The sequence below is a fragment of the Heliconius melpomene genome, chromosome 15, assembly GCF_056956725.1.
Source record: "Heliconius melpomene rosina isolate 202511_hmr_F chromosome 15, ASM5695672v1, whole genome shotgun sequence".
NCBI lineage: Eukaryota > Metazoa > Arthropoda > Insecta > Lepidoptera > Nymphalidae > Heliconius > Heliconius melpomene.
In genome coordinates this window covers 6,600,055-6,619,055 of record NC_140403.1, presented here as the reverse complement: position 1 = coordinate 6,619,055, position 19,001 = coordinate 6,600,055, and the positions used below count along the sequence as shown (strand labels likewise).

At 31.5% G+C, this 19,001-nt stretch overlaps 2 protein-coding genes and 1 non-coding gene across 4 annotated transcripts in view; 1 reads left to right on the top strand and 2 right to left on the bottom strand.

Moving 5' to 3' along the window:
* The window catches only part of LOC146531512 (uncharacterized), a 136,296-nt gene that overhangs the window by 86,052 nt on the left and 31,243 nt on the right, over positions 1-19,001 (bottom strand). The window lies entirely within an intron of this gene.
* On the top strand, positions 1,997-2,067 carry TRNAG-ACC (transfer RNA glycine (anticodon ACC)). The gene has a single exon. It is a non-coding gene; the product is annotated as a tRNA-Gly (tRNA).
* On the bottom strand, positions 6,982-18,718 carry LOC146531513 (uncharacterized). Of its 2 annotated transcripts, none has more exons than XM_085198454.1 (4): positions 18,460-18,718; positions 10,182-10,278; positions 9,039-9,134; positions 6,982-8,289 (listed from the first exon to the last, which is right to left on the bottom strand). In XM_085198454.1, exons 2-4 carry the CDS (start codon positions 10,201-10,203, stop codon positions 8,144-8,146), a joined length of 264 nt encoding a protein of 87 aa, XP_085054580.1. In that variant the 5' UTR covers positions 10,204-10,278; positions 18,460-18,718; the 3' UTR covers positions 6,982-8,143. The 2 variants fall into 2 exon arrangements, with proteins under 2 accessions (XP_085054580.1, XP_085054581.1); XM_085198455.1 differs by having other exon boundaries at positions 18,464-18,718.

Below are 19,001 nucleotides of genomic sequence, written 5' to 3'. Positions count from 1 at the left end.
CAGCTGTTACTAAATTGAGCACTTGCTTTCGTTGCTATGAGAGATATTTATAATCAAAGTACTTATTGCTTTATACAGCTAAAAGGAAAGTAAAAAAGGGAAAGTTTAAATGTTTTTTTTTTACTATAAAATAAACGTTGCAAAAACGTGTGAGTTCGATCCTCACTAGTTTCACAATAATTTCGAAGAGATGTAGAGGTTAAGTGCGGCGTTTAGTTCCGCCACTCAACACACAAAGCTTCCAGAATTCGATGGCATGTGTGGAACAGTGTCTTAACACCCTCCCTCTGCCTATCCTAACAATTATACATTATTATACATAATTATACATTACATTTAACTATTTATTAATAAGAATGATAAGAATTTTTCATTAAAAAAGCTTATTACGTTTCTCTTGGCGCATCCAATGATAGTATGGTATAATCGAATGACCCACATCACGTGCTGTTTATAAGGATTAGTGGGCAGATTGTTCGAGTGACACCTGAATAAATTAGGTAGACGTTTTGTTATACCCACATACTTTCATGAAAAAAGGGAATAAAGTGGAGTAGCATTCGTTTAATTTATTTTTGTAGCTCATGCTTTACCCTTTAGTCAATTAAGTATTTTGGGGTTAAAAGTTGTTAAAGAATTGGCTGTGATAAAAGAAAGAAAGATGAAGCAGCCTTGGGACTTATTTGAAATTCACTATTCGATTATTGTAGCTTGTTTATATTCTTCTCAAAAAAATCTAGAAACATACATATTAGAATATGCAAATGTCCTCTAATATTTTAATATTTAACATTTTCTTTAAACACCATTTAAATATTTATTTCGAATACTCAAGTACTACTTAAAGAGAATGGCCATTGTTTTCGAGGGCTCTTATCTCACAATGGTTCACCAAAAGTACCTACAGATATCTACCGTCACTTATCTGATTTGCGTTTGTCAGACCTTTTGAGATTCAAAGGCTTTTTAAAAGGCAGTGTTTTTCAAATAAGATTCCTTGCAGCTGGTTATTTTAGCTTTTCGTTCCAAGTATTAAATAAATTTAATTAACGATTTATGCGATTAAATGGTTTAAGCTGATACTGTACCAGCCCAGAGATAAAAGTCAATCATCAAAATTAGTCATTATTTTAACAATGAAAAATTTTCCAAATTTATTAATACATACATACATATATTATATTGATTATTTATAATATCGAAAAATTTAGCTTTTTATATTTTGTGAAGATCCTATATCTTATAAAACAAAGTCGCTTTTCGTGTCTGTCTGTTGTTTCTAACTCTTCTTCTTCTAAACCACCCAACGGATTTTGATGCGGTCTTCACCATTAAGTCGAGTGTTTTTCGTAGAAGGTTTATATATAGTTTATTATTTGTACATTCTTATGTAAATTAACATAAATACGATAAATGTGTATAAAGTCCTACCCGTTGAGACACTTTCGCGCATGCGCTGCTCTAATGGTAAGTACTACATGAAAAAAATGTACTGGAGTATTGTTCCTCTTAATAAGATCTACAAAAAAGTCCGCGAGAGCATATTCGTATCTTTTAAGAATAACGTGTAGTGATCACTTTTCTGTCTAAAAATAATAATTTCAATATATTTTTTATTGTGAGGGATATTTTTCCATAATGGTATTAATCCTTATCCTTTAAAATACTTTATTAATTTTCTACGTTAAACGAAGATAAAATTTGCTTTTTACAATATTTCGAAATTGCGAATAGTTTTACAGAAAAACGCATTTAATTGTTGACAAATCCCGCCGTTGACACATCAGCTGTATGTTACTCAAGTTTCACTTATCCCTTACTCTCAGCATATAAATAAGTACATTAGTTACGTTGGCCATTTAATGTAGACCAAAAGTGTCTTTTACTAATTTTCATTTTAATAAGTACTTTAGAAGTTGTTACAATATCAAAAAAATCCTTGCTGCGAAACGGCTCGCCACTCGCCATGCGTCCGCCGTGCCCGCTTGCCTTACACGCATCGGTGGTTCAGTGGTAGAATGCTCGCCTACCACGCGGGCGGCCCGGGTTCGATTCCCGGCCCATGCATTCTATTTAATTTTCCTCACAGGCAGCCACGTCGTGCTTGCTTTTCATCAGGGACAGAATACCCCCTTCAGCATTAACCACAAGCTCGAAAAAAAAAATCCCGGCTGCCTCTATAGCAACGAAGATTTAGTTAGAAGCGTTTGCACGTATTGGATAATTGGATTTGAATGTATTATTTCAGCGCGATATATTTGGTTTCACATTTTTTGTAGTAGTTAGTAGTAGGTAGGTTTTTGTTTATAATTTCTTCCGTTTAAAAATTGTCATTTAACTATCTAAAAATAGTAATTTAAATATATTTTAATAAGTACTTGAAAAGATTAGTAGCACAGATTTAAAATTACGGTACCTACTAAAAAATCCTTGCTGTGTAAAACAATTCGAAATTGCGGGTTGCATTAGGGTTTAATTAATTTTCACATTATCTTAAGTGCTTTGCAAACATACATTACATGAATAATCCAGTAGTTAAAGCGGGCGAAGCCGCAAGAGGGTCGCTAGTATATAATAAAATAAGGATAACAGAAGTAGGAGAACGTGGCAAATAAAATTTTATTAGAATTGTAGTTATCAATGATATCTCGTAACAATGCCTTCGCGGTGTGTTAACTTTTATTGTATTTGGAAAGAATTCCAAGCTTGTACTTGTGTTAGAAACAGAAGAATCTATTTATGCCACAATCATGTCAATTAATTAGTTAATTATTTACGTGACTATAAAAAACGGAGAGTCTAAACACTAGGTTCCCTTTGCCGATTTTGCTGTATGCGGGATACGGGATGAAGCTGATTTATTTATTTTTTTATTCTATAAAAAAATTGAATATAAGTATAAATAAAAATTAGGCAGTGGTGTTCTTGTAATACTTGAAAGAAATCAAAAAGCCAATTATTTCTCCAATTAGTATACGGGAATTACATTTTTCCCTAGAATTAACTGTTTAAAAAAATATATAGATATATTTCTTAATTGTCAAATATATTTTTTTTTTTATTAGTACCGTTTAACAAGACATATAAAGTTAAACTGTGTCCTGCAAAACTCTTAGTGAGGATCTCCAGTCTCTTTACATATCTATACTAATATAATAAAGCGGAAGAGTTTGTTTGTTTGTTTGTTTGTTTGTTTGTTTGTTTGTTTGTTTGAACGCTAAGATCTCTGGATCTACTGGTCCGATTTACATTGTTTTTGTTTTGTATGAAAGCTGCATTCTTCAGAAGTGCTATAGGCTATAACATTACATTACACATATAAACTAATATATTTTAAAGTATTTTCTAATTTGACAGGCAATTTATTCTGCCATGTCAATAACCAACCAATTTCTAATAAATAATTAAGGAGATGTCACTGATTCGAAATAACCTAGCCTTCGGGCGGCATAGTATTAGTATGAGCGACGCGAAAATATTCTTATAGTTCAAGCAGGCGTAGCCGCGTCCGGGTCCACTAGTACTTAATAAAAATTAAAATTAATTATGCATATATGTGTGAAATATTTTTTAAGAATAAACATACACCCTTTAACTTATTCTATAAATGCACATAATAGTCTCTATCAAGTTCATAATTTATTCTGTGAGTGCACAGTCGTTTATGTAAAATACACGGTAAAGCTATTTAAAACATTCAAATTTTGTATGAAGATTTAAGTTGTCTTACTTGTGAAGGTAACTTTTACTGAAATATTACCTAACTCTTTTGACTTTTGAAACATGAATTGTGGAACGTCATAAATAAAGAACAGAATAGAAAAATGATGTTTATTAACATCTACACGTTTAATAACTTTATGCTGTATTCCACACAGAGTTTGTTAGGCCCAGGGAACCTAATGTTAAGTCACGTTGTTCCCATTATGCACTTCCTTCCCACATTCTGGAGACATTGTGTGTTGAGTGCGGAACTCAACGCCTCGCTTTGCCTCGTTATCAGGGATATTCCTCAACGGGACGACTGGACAACTGGGACGGATTAACATACATATTTATTTTATTATGAAATAAAAAAAGAAAATTATAGTTACCTACATTAGGTGCCGTTTGTATTTATGGTATTTACTATTTATTATTGACAAATACATATATTACGTAGAGTATCTTACTTGCTAGCACAATATAAAACCTTAATTTGTGTCTTAAGCCTTAAGCAACTTATATTTTCTATCTATATTGGTCAAATGCGTTTCATTTTCGTTCCAAACGTTTTTATTTAAATTAGAGTGACTCCAATCTCAATATGAACACTACATTCTCTGTTAATGAATGCACGGTCACCGCCATCAACGCTATACTGCTCGTAGTGTCGCTACTGTCATGTAAATAGAGCACTATAGTATAGAGCAGGGGTACCCAACCTTTTTCAGCTCGCGGCGCAGTTACAAGTTTGGTATTTTGTTGACGGCGCCCTACCAAAGCTAGTTCGCTATTAGAAAAAAAAACAATCGAAAGAATACCTACACTAATATGAAATTGAGTTTTATTTATTTAAATGAGAAAATAACAATTAAGACAAGAATAATAAAGTATGACAGTTCTTAATCAATTTTCAATTTCAATTTCAATTAGATTTTGAAATTTCCGATTTTAGATTTAGAAACCAACTCACGGCGCCCCTTTTTACTTTCTATGGCGCACTAGGGCGCCGCGGCGCACAGTTTGGGAACACCTGGTATAGAGTACAGCAAACTTGCATGTTGCATGTTGCATGTATATGAATGTTCTTTGTCTCATGTCGTATAACAAACATTTTCTATTTTCTAACAAGTCTGTATATATTTAAATTAAAAAAAAAGTTTTTTTTTTATTTAGTTATATACAGGATGCACTCCTTTTTACGGGAGGAGCATATAGAGTAAAATATTATAAACCCTACCCGCGGCAGTGTTTCCAGGTCGGTACGATATGGGTACCTCCAAAAAGTGCGTCTATCTCCACCTCAAAGGCCGGCAACGCACCTGTAGCTCTGGTGCTTCACGGGGTCGTAGGCGGCGGTGATCACCATCAGGTGACCCGAACACTCGTTTGCCTTCGCCTTTTTCCATAAAAAAAAACAAGAACCCATAAAGTTAATCAAGATTCGTCAACGGTTTGACCGTAGGATTTTTTTAGTTTCCAAATTTTATCCACACTATATTACGAGAGAGTTGTGACACTACACGACGTGTGACGACACAATAACGTAAACACCTACTACTTCAATTCCTACGACTCGATTTAGTGAATGAGGCGTGTGCGTCATTCTTAACAAATTATATATATGTAAGTACAACTCTAGAATCTAATTATAATTAAAAGCCTCTTACGTGAAATTAAACTCAAAAGAATTCCATTAAATTCAAAGCAAGATTCCTTTTTAATTTATTTGCTAGAGTAAATTGTAATAGGACTTGGTCAGCGTATATTATAAATTTATTTCTAGAAATAATATTTCATTAGATAGGAAGCAATTAAATAAATTAATTGAATAAGTTTCTTTTGTAGTAAGTATATGAAAGTAAAGGAAATTCAAAAGATTGGAAATCTCTTTGAGCTTCAAAGCTTTTTCGGCGTTGCATTTGAATAGATTCATTTGAGGTTAAGCCAGAGTAATGTAATTTTCACTTTAAATACTTATAGCTGGAACTTGTTCATACATAATTGCACTAATAAAATTATAAAACAATTTTCGGTTTTCAGGTAAATTGTTTTATATTTTCTTTATTAAGTAGACAATCAAATGAATAAATTTTGATTTTACTGTAATACTTATATTTTGTTTACTATCGACTTGTCTATTTTTTATTATATAATACTTATATCAGATATCTATGCATGGAACCCTAAAAAGGAGGAAAAGATAATAAATACACACTTTTATTAATATAATAATTAATAAAAAGAAAAGCGTATAACCGACTTTTTTTTAAAGACGCTATACTAACACTATATTTTCGCTTTTAATTTAAATAGATAAATTTCCTATTGTTGCTAAGAACAAAGCAAAACGAATTAATGGTCCTATTAGTTAGAAAATGTTCTATAAACTTCCGATTGGCTCCATTTTATAGGTAATCGGGATAAAGAAGAATTCAGGAAGATCGAAACCTGTAATAAATATTTATGAAACCTTAACATGAAGTTGTAATATGGCAAGATATAAAGCCATAAAATATCTGGAAGCAGGAAATGAAATACGATATCATATGTACTTTCAAGACATATTATGAACGTGATAAGTTTTTAAGTGTGGATGTTTATTTTCTCAAGTACATATAAATGTCCGTATTGAACAAAAATGTACAGCTAGTTCTTAGTAGGGTAGGCAGAGAGTCTTTGTCACTCTGTTCCCATTATAACCCTCCGTTCCCAACTTTCCGCTGAATTCTCAAGGTTCACTTAGTGCGTTACTTGGAATTTATTAGCATAATAAGAAAATGAAAATAATTCCTTAATAAATAATAATTCCACCCTGTGTGGGAATCGAACCTATAACCGTCACGTCACGTCACGTCGGTCTCTATTGTAATTATAGCTATTAGGTATAACAATAGTTGTTAAAAGATTTAATTCTCAAAAGCCTTGTCTATAACATTGTAGGAAATTTGCTAAATTGAATAAAGAGTTTGATGTAGATGCAAGTATTACTTAAGACTTGCTTTCATCGTTACAAATGTTCTTCTTTGTTCTTCTCTTTCTTTGTTTTTGGCTTTACGCTCTATACCGCACATACTCGTAGCGTAGTAGGTAGAGGGAATCTGGCAACCTGGGTTTCAGGCATTCCATTGCAATTTAAATACTTCCGTTCCACACTTTACCTCGAATCCTGGCGGCATTGTGTTTTGAGTGGCGCAATTCAACGCCGTTGTGTTCTTTTTCGATGTTCTTAAATTACGAAATATTTTTTTATTTGCATGAAAATAAAGAACAACGTAATATTTATGTACAGAATTAGTTTATTAATCCCAAACGTCATATATAACTCAAGACCAGGTACAGATGTAGTTTCAATATAAGGGTGATATTAAAGGAATTACTTTAAAAAGTATAATATCATTATTTTTGTTTATTTTGTTATACAATTATTTTTTTATGTAAGTGATATTACGAATGTTAAAAAACCATAGCCTTCACTTATATATCATACAATATTATTAAATAAAATAATTTAAAATTTACTATTCCTAGTGGTCAAAGATATTCAATTTTAATACTACTTCTTCATACATTAATAAAAAATAATAAATTACTAATAATTCCATTATGTCTACTTACATATCTATATATTTCAATATTGAATAATAGTTAAAAATAGTAATTAATAAATTAAATATTTATGATATTTTGATATTTTTTATCAAATTTTCGTGATTGGGTAATATAAAATGAACTCTCAAGCCATATTAAAGGATAAGTAAGTCCTTTATAATTGTAGCTTATATAATTAAAGACAAACGAGATCCTTGAACCAACCCAAGACTTCTATCACAGTAAGAATCTCTTTGATTATAACGCGCTAAGTTGTATATAGTTACATTCAAACATTCATACTTTCTTTGTAAATATTTAAATTTTAATAATTTTCACATATACACGTTGTCTACATATTACAGTACGCTTAATAAGTCGTGGCCGTTATTCACTCATTAAGAAAATATTTAAAAGAAAAATCCTAGTCCACATCTAACTTCAGGGCGGCCAAAACTTGTTGACCGTACTGTACACACTATCGTCTAAACATGTAATCTATGCGTCTATATCTACAAATATTTGATTATTTCTTTATATAAATTCAAAGTTACATTTGGCGTAGTATATATAAATATTTATTTACTTTATTTTATTATATAAATTCTTTTGAAAAATCAGCCATCGCATGGTATAAGGATCACGCGTTAATGTATACATCCTCCTTGCCATACGAAGGGTAATCCTTAGGTGGTAATTTGAAACTATCTTTTAAATACGAGAAACGATGGAAATTGTAAAAGTATTCGGTTCCATCTGGTGAGTATTGAGGGTAGAGGGTGTAAGCTGGGAGCTCGACGTCAGTGATGGAGTCCGCGAGGGCATGTCTCGCGAACTCCTCTTTATATCGTCATGAGTGGTCCCTGTACGCTTGCTTCTTGGTACACTTCTCTTTTAAGATGTAGCAAAGGGCAATCGCTATAAGTACTGCAATAGCAATCGCCATGCTTATACTTATCCAGATAATCTCTTCGTTTATGCCGCTTGTAGACTTTCCTATATATAACAAAATAACGGAATAAGTTAAAAATTAAATAGGCAGAGGGAACTAAGTGTAAAGACTCTACGTTCCTCACTTTCCACCGAATTCCGGAGACATTTCGTGTTGAATGACAGAAATCAACGCCGGGCTTTACCTCGACCCCAGAGTATTAAAATATTAAATATTTCAATGTCTCGAATTGGGAATTGAATCCACAACCCATATTGTTTACAGCCACAAGCCTGTGCACCTGCGCCACGACTGGCCTCACTGACTCATCTCCTTTAATTAGGTTAAGTCAAATGGCACAGAAACAGTTAATTGAATTGTGTTATATAAATTGTACGAGTAAATACACGTCCCGACCTCCAAAATACATTCTCTTTAGGAAACATGATTTGAGATAAAATGAATCGTCAATTTTAATTTTCTATTTTCCAAATCGTAAAAGTACGATTATTACGATATTTTATAAAAGCAGATAAATCTTTTATTCAGCTTCATGCTATTTCTCCTTGGTAGCAGAGTAGCCAGAGGGAGCCTAGTGTTAAGACACTCCACTCCTCATTTTCCGTCGAATTCTGAATGAATTGCGAATGAATATTTAGTTTCCTCAAGTAGAATTCGAACCAACAACTCGTAGCGTTTACATCCAGACCTTGTGTTCAGGCAAAACAACTGGTTCATCATGGCTTCTTACCCATTCTTATAGCGAAGATATTAACTAAATCATATATTAAATTAAGTTAACTTGCATTCGTACCACTCATTTTATTGGAGTAGCCGCCCATCTTGCCGGCTACTCTGGCGGAGACGCTGCCCACCGCCACGAACATCACCGCTGATGTGCGGATTGGTCCTAGGAAAATCACAATTATTAATAAATTGTTAGAGATGTTAAATTTAAATATAAAACGGCCGTTTGCCATTAGATATAGTAATTAAGTAGGTATATCTCAATAATATTTGTTTTAGTTATAGCATTGTATGTTTTTAGTAACTGTTGAACGAGTAGAAAGTGGCTCGAGTAAAGAAAGAAGATATTTTACATTTTAAGGTAAAAATAATTTTATAAACTAGAATAGAATAATAAGAATAGTACAAACAATTTTCATTATAAATGTAATTCAGTTCAAACGAAGAAAAAAATTGGTTGTTATTGTACTGAAAATTGTAGAGATTACTCGACAACGTGACACCCCAGAACGAAAACAACCCGTCTTAGTAAAGTAAAGCGATTCTCTTGAGATCTTACTTGTTATTTTTAATTAAAAAACAGATGACAGAGCAAACGTTTAAGTATTATTATTACAGAAAAAAATCGTTTTTAAATTACAGAAATAAGAAAAATTGTTACAATAAGGTTTATGGACTATAATTCTACTTGGGAGGATGTTTCTAATTAATATCACACAAATATATTTTCAGTTTCGTTGGGAGAACATAAATATTGATATTTCATAATATATGAAATTAATTATTAATATAATTAAAGAAATCGAGTGTGGTGGCGAGAATTGGGGAAGGCCTATGTCCAATAGTGGACAAAAGATGGCTGTTGATGATGATGATAATTAAAGAGGGAAAAATAAAGTAAATGGATGATATTATATAAAAATGCTTTCGCTTATATATAAGTTTTAAAAAACCAATGAATTTCGAAAGCAGCATACTACAGCTGCATTTAACGATCTCTATCTCCACATACATATAAAGATAAATTTTGAAACTTACGTGACTAAGATAAATTCATTCTCTGGTCTTCGTTTTATTACCAGACGTAATGGAACAATAAAAGTTTAGAAAAGACATTGCAGGTAAAAGGGGCATGGCGGTTAATTTAACGGTGTTTACAGTTTAGTATTATATAAATCATAGTTTCTTTTGTATAAAAGTTTATTATTACCTATTAAGACGGCCATCTTCATTCTTTTGGGAAAAGTTGCAGCTTAAAAATATAGCTCAGCTTTTAAATTCATCCAGTCAACATTGTTGGTAGTTCTCTGTAAAAAAAATGATTTACAAATATATTTATAATGAAATCGGTGGAATCAGGGAAATTAATTATTTAATATTTACATTTTCTCTCTCTGTTATTACCTAATACAAAGCGTGGTTTTGAGTTCTGCTGCTCAACGCGGAAAGTTTCAAATATTTGGCGGAAAGTGGGGAACGGACTGTCTTAATTCTTTATACTAGGCTCCCTCTGCCTTATGCATGATGGAACGTAGAAGCTAACATAGCTAACATAACAAGCTACCATTCAAATACATAAAAAAAGTGTGAAGTATATTAAATAACTCTACTTAATATATTTCACAGTTTTTCAGGAGCACACTAAAATATAAAATACAGCTACAAAGGCTAAATACAGTTAATAATGTAAAATAAAAGTTAGACGATATCCAAATAAAAGACTGGTCCACTTTAGGTTCATGGCACTTTAAAGTTGTTTTTTTGCTGCCTTTCGGCACTGTAACACTTTCCAACGAATACACATTTTTAAGCTATAAATCTTGAATCCTGTGATGAAAAAATTGAAAATAAATATTTTTTACAGATTTCAAAAATATGGAAATAACTGTAACTGATTTATTCCCATAATCTGATAATATCTTATTCTATATAACTAAACAGAAATCCAATGCAGAACGACATCTCCGTATACTTTACGAGAACAGATAGCTCAAGGCGTGGCCTGCCAACTTCCCTCACTTGAGTCTAATATTTCTTGATATAGAAACCTAACATCTCTTAAGTCTGATATTTATAACGAGTTAGGCCTTCTGTTTTAAAGTCAGATCTTAAAATCATATTATTAAGGGATGATTCAAAGTTGTTAGTTCAAAACTGCAGTGGCAAGTCTTCTTCCCACTTTAGTTTTTCTAGAGTCTAGTTCGAATATATCTTTTTTAATCAATTTAGCTACGTACAATATTAAAAGCTTACGTAGTTACTTTCAAGTATAGATATTATATGTATATGAGCTGAAACTATAATTAATTAAGCTATTCAGCAAGCTCCGTTTTATAGCGTCATGCTGTATATCGAACACAGGGTGGGGAGAGAATTCCGCCGAATTTTATAGGCATTGTGTGCGGAACTTAACACCGTGCAAGACAAACTCTACACCAGAGCGAAGAAATCTGTTTTTACAAATAAATAAAACAGTTTTATTGTTGCTTTTTTACCAAGACAACATTAATAAGCAAAATGAATGATAAAATAATTTTATACTCCTTCTTTTTATATGAAAAAAACTTCGAAAAACATGTTACTAAACGACTACATAGGGATTATTTTTTGGTTTGCACGAGACCACAGGAAAACTTTTTTATTCGTGTAAGCTTGTCCATCCGCAAAATCCGTTTGAAAAATGAGGCGGATTTTCGTGAATAAAAAATATTTTATAATTTTAGTCTCTCTCTCTCTCTCTCTCATTGGCAATGAGAATATGGTATGAATCATCTAAATATAACAATTTATTAATTAAAAAGCGAAATACTAAAACGCTTATAAACCCTTGTCAAGCCAAATTCTGATATACAAGTATTACAATCCTGTATATATGAATTTAAATTTTTGTATAGAACATTTTTTAATTAATCAATTTCATGATTGTTTTAACTCTACCACCTTAATTACATTAGCATTCAAATTGACGTTCTGACTTCAAATCCTATTAAAATATACAGCATATTTTGATTTTCATCATATTTTTAATATAATAAACTAGCGACCCCCTTGCGGCTTCGCCCGCTTTTACTGCTGGATAATTCATATAATGTATGTTTGCAAAGCACTTAAGATAATGTGAAAATGAATTAAACCCTAATGCAACCCGGATTTTCGTAGTTTCAATAAGGATTTTCCAATTGTTTTACACAGCAAGGATTTTTTAGTAGGTACCGTAATTTTAAATCTGTGCTACTAATCTTTTCAAGTACTTATTAAAATATATTTAAATGGCTATTTTTAGATAGTTAAATGACTATTTTTAAACGCAAGAAATTATAAACAAAAACCTTCCTACTAATAACTACTACAAAAAATATGAAACCAAATATATCACGCTGAAATAATACATTCAACTCCAATTATCCAATACGTGCAAATGCATCTAAATCTTCGTTTCTATAAATGCAGGCGGGTTTTTTTTTCGAGCTTGTGGTTAATGCTGAAGAGGGTATTCTGTCCCTGATGAAAAGCAAGCACTACGTGGCTGCCTGTGAGGAAAATTAAATAGAATGCATCGGCCGGGAATCGTACCCGGCCCGCCCGCGTCAGGCGAGCATTCTACCACTGAACCACCGATGCGTGTAAGGCAGGCGGGCACGGCGGACGCGCTTGTATAAGCCGTTTCGCAGCAAGGATTTTTTGATATTCTAACAACTATTCTAAAATATTTATTAAAATGAAAAACAGTAAAAGACAGTTTTGATCTACATTAAATGGCCAACGTAACTAATATATTTATTTATATGCTGAGAGTAAGGCATAAGTAAAACAGGACTCGATACAGCTGAGGTGTCAACGGCGTGATATGTCAACAATTAAATGCGTTTTTCTGTAAAACTATTCGCAGTTTCGAAATAGTGTAGAAAGCAAATGTTATCTTCGTTTAACATAGAAAATTAATAAAGTATTTTAAAGGATAAGGATTAATACCATTATGGAAAAATATCCCTCACAATAAAAAATATATTGAAATTACAATTTTTAGAGAGAAATATGATCAGTACACGTTATTCTTAAAAGATACGAATATGCTCTCGCGGACTTTTTTGTAGATCTTATTAAGAGGAACAATACTCCAGTACATTTTTTTCATGTAGTACTTACCATTAGAGCAGCGCATGCGCAAAAGTGTCTCAACGGGTAGGACTTTATACATATTTATCGTATTTATGTTAATTTACATAAGAATGTACAAATAATAAATTATATATAAACCTTCTACGAAAAATACTCGACCTAATGGTGAAAACTGCATCAAACTCCGTTGGGTGGTTTAGAAGAAGAAGAGTTAGAAACAACAGACAGACACGAAAAGCGACTTTGTTTTATAAGATATAGGATGAAAACAATGTCAGTTTCGTAAGTAAACATTGATATTACACTTGAAATACATACTTCACTCTTACATCGGGATAGTTATTTTTAGTAGATAATTTAGTTCACGGTTATATAATAAAATCACAAGAGATACCTATAATTAAACGAAATTTTTATCTTAAAATATTCTAACTTACTAATAAGTGGCCAAAAATATGCATAATTTTACCTTTTTATTTCAATTGATGAATTATTAAAATTAACAATACTATCTAAAATTCTACGGATTTTTGCAATATATTGATCCAACTTCATAAGAATTGTTTTAATAAATATGGAAATTCATTTAAAATTAACGCAAAAAAAATTAAATTCTACACAGCATTTGCAATATATCGATTTAACTTTTAAATGGAAAGTGTCAGTGGTGTGAAACAGCTACTCCTACTCAAAAATAATGGTATCTTAACGACATTACTAATTGCGGGGACTTCATTAACGTCATTCTAAATTCACTCTATTTATCTTCAGGCTTATTCCTCGAACTTATCTCTAATTATACTAACTCATTTTATTTCTCTTGTAAAATTATCAAATGTTACAAATGGTTAATTTGTTGAATGGTTGCATTAAGGAAATTTTGTAAAGCACATAAATCAAATTAAATCAAATCAGCTTCACGCTGTATCCCGCACACAGCAGGGTAGAGAACCTAGTGTTAAGACACTCCGTTCCCCACTTTCTGTCGAATTCTGGAGGCATTGCGTGTCGAGTGGCAGAACTCAACGCCGCGCTTTGCCTCGACACCAGAGCGAAGAAATGGAAATATAAACGTAAATAAATATTTCACTTCCTCGAGCGGGGATCGAACCCACAACCGACGGCCTCAATGTAAAGCACCTCACTGTTGATATATTACAAAGTATAATATATTATGACAGGATACGAAAACAACTCCAAAACTGAAAAATAAAATCAAATTAATTCAGTTTTAAGCCTATATTTGTCTCACATTATTTTATTTTAAAAAAATAAGCACTTATTTAGTGTATTAAACAAAATGTAGATTGCTTATTGCAAATCCATTACTACTTATTTACTGTATTAAACCAAATGTAGTTTGAACTACACCCCATTACTTATTGCAAAAAAAAAATATTATGTAGATAATAAAAATACGTTTTTTTTTAATTGTAGAATTAAAAAAAAACGTTGATTTCAGCCACTCAACACGCAATGCCTCCAGAATTCGACAGAAAGTGGGGAACGAAGTGTTTTAACATTAGGTTCCCTCTGCCTACCCTGCTGTGTACAGGTTACAGCGTGAAGTTTATTTTTTTATTAAAAAAGATACCATCCATTATCCATTAACGTTACGTAACTAAGCTGAAATAGTGGCAGCTTCGAAATGCGGCTTTCTAACAAATGTTCGTTTAGTGAGGCGAAACATATAGGTTACATGCCTTTTTCAATCAGCTGAAACGGGGTCGCTCATTTGTGGAGTTTTTGGAGTTTAGTACCGTCTATGCGAAATAGGAGGTTCATTTGGGACTAGTAAGCTTCAAATATCATTTAAGGTTTTCTTTATTGATTTGGCTAACATGAATATTTAATGCTTAAGAGTTTTTGTTAGTACTTTTAGATTTTTTAATTAAAATTCTGCTTACGCGTGCTAAGAACAACTCTGTTCTTAGGTTGACTCTATTCTTGAAACTTTGTTTTCTGATTTAAAATATAAAATAAAATTTACATTCATTTCTAAAGTAACTTGAGGCCGACATAGCGTAGCGGCAGAAATGTGCGACTGTAAAACGTGACAATTGTAGTAGGTTCAATGCCTATTCGGAGGAATGAAATATTAAACGTGATATTTTTTTTATTCTTCGCTCTGATAACCAGACAAAGCGCTACGTTAAATTCCGCCACTCAACATACAATGCCTCAAGATTTCGAGGGGAAGTGACGAAGGGAAGTGTCAGAATGGGGAACGAAATGTCTTAATACTTAAAATATTAACACTTAAGACACTTCGTTCCCCATTCAAACCCCAGGCTCCCTCTGCTTACCCTGCTATATGGTATTTTCTGTATGTCACTTTAAACTAATAATATTGTGGAAACGTCAAGTAAGACATTAAGTGACATAATTACATTTTACATTAATAAACCTAATAAATATTGGATTAACTGAATTAAGTGATAATGGTGTCATTATATCAGACATGTTCAGTATATCTAACTCTATCATGTAAATGTATCTAATAAATATAATGAATAGATTTAGAGTAAAATTGTTTTTATTAAATAATGCTTTCTTTGATATTTAAAAATATATAACTACTAGGGGACCCGAACGCGGCTACGCCCGCTTGAACTATACGAATATTTATTAAATATATTTAAATGAAATTATTTTCGGTTTTCAATAGAGAGATGCGTTAAGCAAGCTCATTTTGGATGACGTTTTCTAACAACAAACTTTACAAATCGTTGCTTAGCAACGGTCGCATAGCGATGGTTGTTATAAACATAGCGGAATAAATTGCATGTCAAATTAATAAGTATTTTAATATATTGATATAAATCGAAAATATTACAAATATGAGATAAAAAAGTATCCTATGTTCATCCCGAGACCTTCAAGTACCTCTATATGAGTATTTTATCACAATTAAATTAGCGGTTTGGCCCTGATTGTGTAAAAGACAGACAGACAGAGTTACTTTCGAATTTATAATATAGGTATGGATAGAAGGTATTTGTAGATTTATCTAGACTATTTGTCCATAAAAGAAAAACGGGGTCAAAACCATAAACGCAGTCGTACTGACATTAAATTTTCCGTTCATAATTTCCATTCATTTTATTGTAGGTATTCTATAAAATGTAAATACATATGTAAAATAATATTGACATATTCCGTACAAACGTTAGTATAAAACGATATTTCACTTTTGGAACTTTATCTAGGGATCTGTAGGAAAAGTACCTATCGAAAGTGAAAATTGCTAATTTGTGTTATTTGTTATATTTTGAAGTACTAAAAGGATATTTTTACAGTACTTACACGTTTAAAAGATGCATATAAGCTAATTATTTTTTTAATTCTTGAAAAAATCTTATTAAAATTACGCTTTTTAGCAGTTCGACAGAGTAGGATCGTCAGAAATTTCTCACAGCCAAGCCTTATATTGATAAAACAGGTTCATCTTTTAATAAATACGCGTTTTGGAAGACAGAGAGACGGACAACAAAATAATCTTATAAGGGTTCCTTTATTCCTTAAAAGGTGCAGAACCTAAAAAATAAAAATAATAATTTTTAAACGTTGTTATTTAAAGTATTATTTTATTTTGTAGCTTTATCAAACAACAAGTTCCAAGAGATACTTACAATTTCCTTACTTTATCTAAAACAAAAAAGCCCGTTCGCAGTTAAGGGCAATTATGGAGTGAAATTTGTCTTTGTCACACCCAAACTGATGACTTTGTCGTTTAACGTCGTATTACCAACATAAGAAATAAAACTAAAAGATAAAAGAAAGAAAAAAGATAAAAATACAAATATAGTAGGTCGGTAGAATTTAGTAATACATTGTGAGCTTCATCTTCAAGGCTTATCCCGCGTAGAACAGTATGTAGGGAGAACCTGGTGTTAAAATACTTCACTTTTACTAGAATTCGAGACATTGCAAGTTGATTGGCGGAATTTAACGCCGCGCTACCTTTCTTTACTAGGTCTAATTAAACCAAATAGAGGGTATTTTATTTATTATACAGTTTATTGAGTACATTATAATTAATAGCACCGCTAGGGTGTTAAAGAGACAGATGAAAATTTAACGAGAGCAACTGCTATTAAATTGTAAGCCAATTAATATTAACTGCACTCGCAACACTGCTAACATTATATGAAAATTGGAAGTAAAAAGTATATATATCTTTATGATTTAATTTGTTCCATGTCTGTTAACGAAATTGTTTAAATGTTTTTACTTAGTGGAGGCTGATTTTTAAATTATATACTCTAGGGTATTTCTCTGCATTACAATTTTCATATTTTTTAAATGTTTAAATACAAATCACTTCGTTTCCAAATATTAATATTTTTTTATCTAATTGTTACTTTATAAGATAATAAAATAAATATAATAAAACTGTAACACATCGCTATCTGTAAATTAAAGATATATAAGAAAATCCAATATTTAATTAGAACCCAAAACATTGATTTTTAAAATTTCTGTCTGTACCTATGTCTGTGCGTTTGTACACGTTGGTCCAAAAACGGCTTAAACGATTTAAATGCAGTTTTCACGTTTATATTTTGGTAAGTTTTCCTTAATATTTAGTGTTATTTTATTTTAATTACTTCATAAATAAAAAATAGTTATGTCAATATAAATAATTGCATGCGTTAATATTGCTACAAAATAAGTGTTTTATTGAATTTTAGCAATTAATGTATGGATAGTATCTTTAAAATAATAATATTATTAGATCATCAAAGTAATTCAGATGAGAAAATAAAAAATTGTATAATATAAGTGAGCAAAGCCGCAAGCAGGTTGCTAGCTTTCTGCAAAATAGAATAAATAAAATATTCTGTAAATTATGTAGTACTTATATTATTCAATTATGTACAATATAATAAAAAATTACAATCAAATGTTACCCAAATATAATATATTATGAAATAAATGCTAACATTTTATATAAAAATAATTAATATATTAAAAATATAAATAAATAAAAAGTATACATATAAAAAATGAGTCTCGGGTATTATAAAAAATTCAACGTTAGAAAGCATTCAAAGCGAACGAGTAAAAAGAGCAATAACATTTTTTGTGGGTATTCAAAAGTACTCTACCTTCATTTGTTAGAGCACCGGGCTTTATCATTAAAATAGCTTAATTCTTATGACGATTTCAAATATTATTTATATCTTTACAGTATATTTAAAGCATATTTAAATATATTTTTTTCTGTACATTTAAAAAAAACAATAAATTTAAGGTCTATTGCCAATATTTTTTAGTGTCTTATTATTTAAATACTGTTTATTTTTTATATAAAATATATGCTAACATATATTTAATCTTAAAAATACAGATTAAAAAATAATGACCAACTTGCATTGAAGTAACAAGCGTAGAAATCACTAATTAATCCTTTGATCACAGCATAATCCAGTACTTCACTGGTTGTATCTGTTCGCGGGAGCACAATGGGACACTTCACATTGTCGAATCGGAAATATTTGCAGCCTCGTTCCGGTTTTCGATCATTGTCTCCCGAAGAAGTTCGATTGTGGAGAAGGAGTGAGGAAGCGCGCATCCGAGACGCTGTCCGGGAGAGCACTGGCTCTGGCTGGCATCGCGCGTCGGTACTGCCCCATGTCCCGGGTGCCGCCGCGCCCAACCCGGCGGCTGGATTCGCTAAGGTATTTCAGTTTGCGATCCTATTCCTTCAACATCTGATACTTCTCCATTAATAAACATTCAATATCTAAGTGCTTTGTGAATGTTCGTTTAATCTATATTTATTTAAGAATTTTGTTATAAAAATAAGATTTTTAAGTTTATTTTTTTCATATGTTTGTTTTCAAAATCTAAATTGGAAAAGTTGATTCAGTATTTCAATGTTATTCTAAATTGGAATGACTTCCTA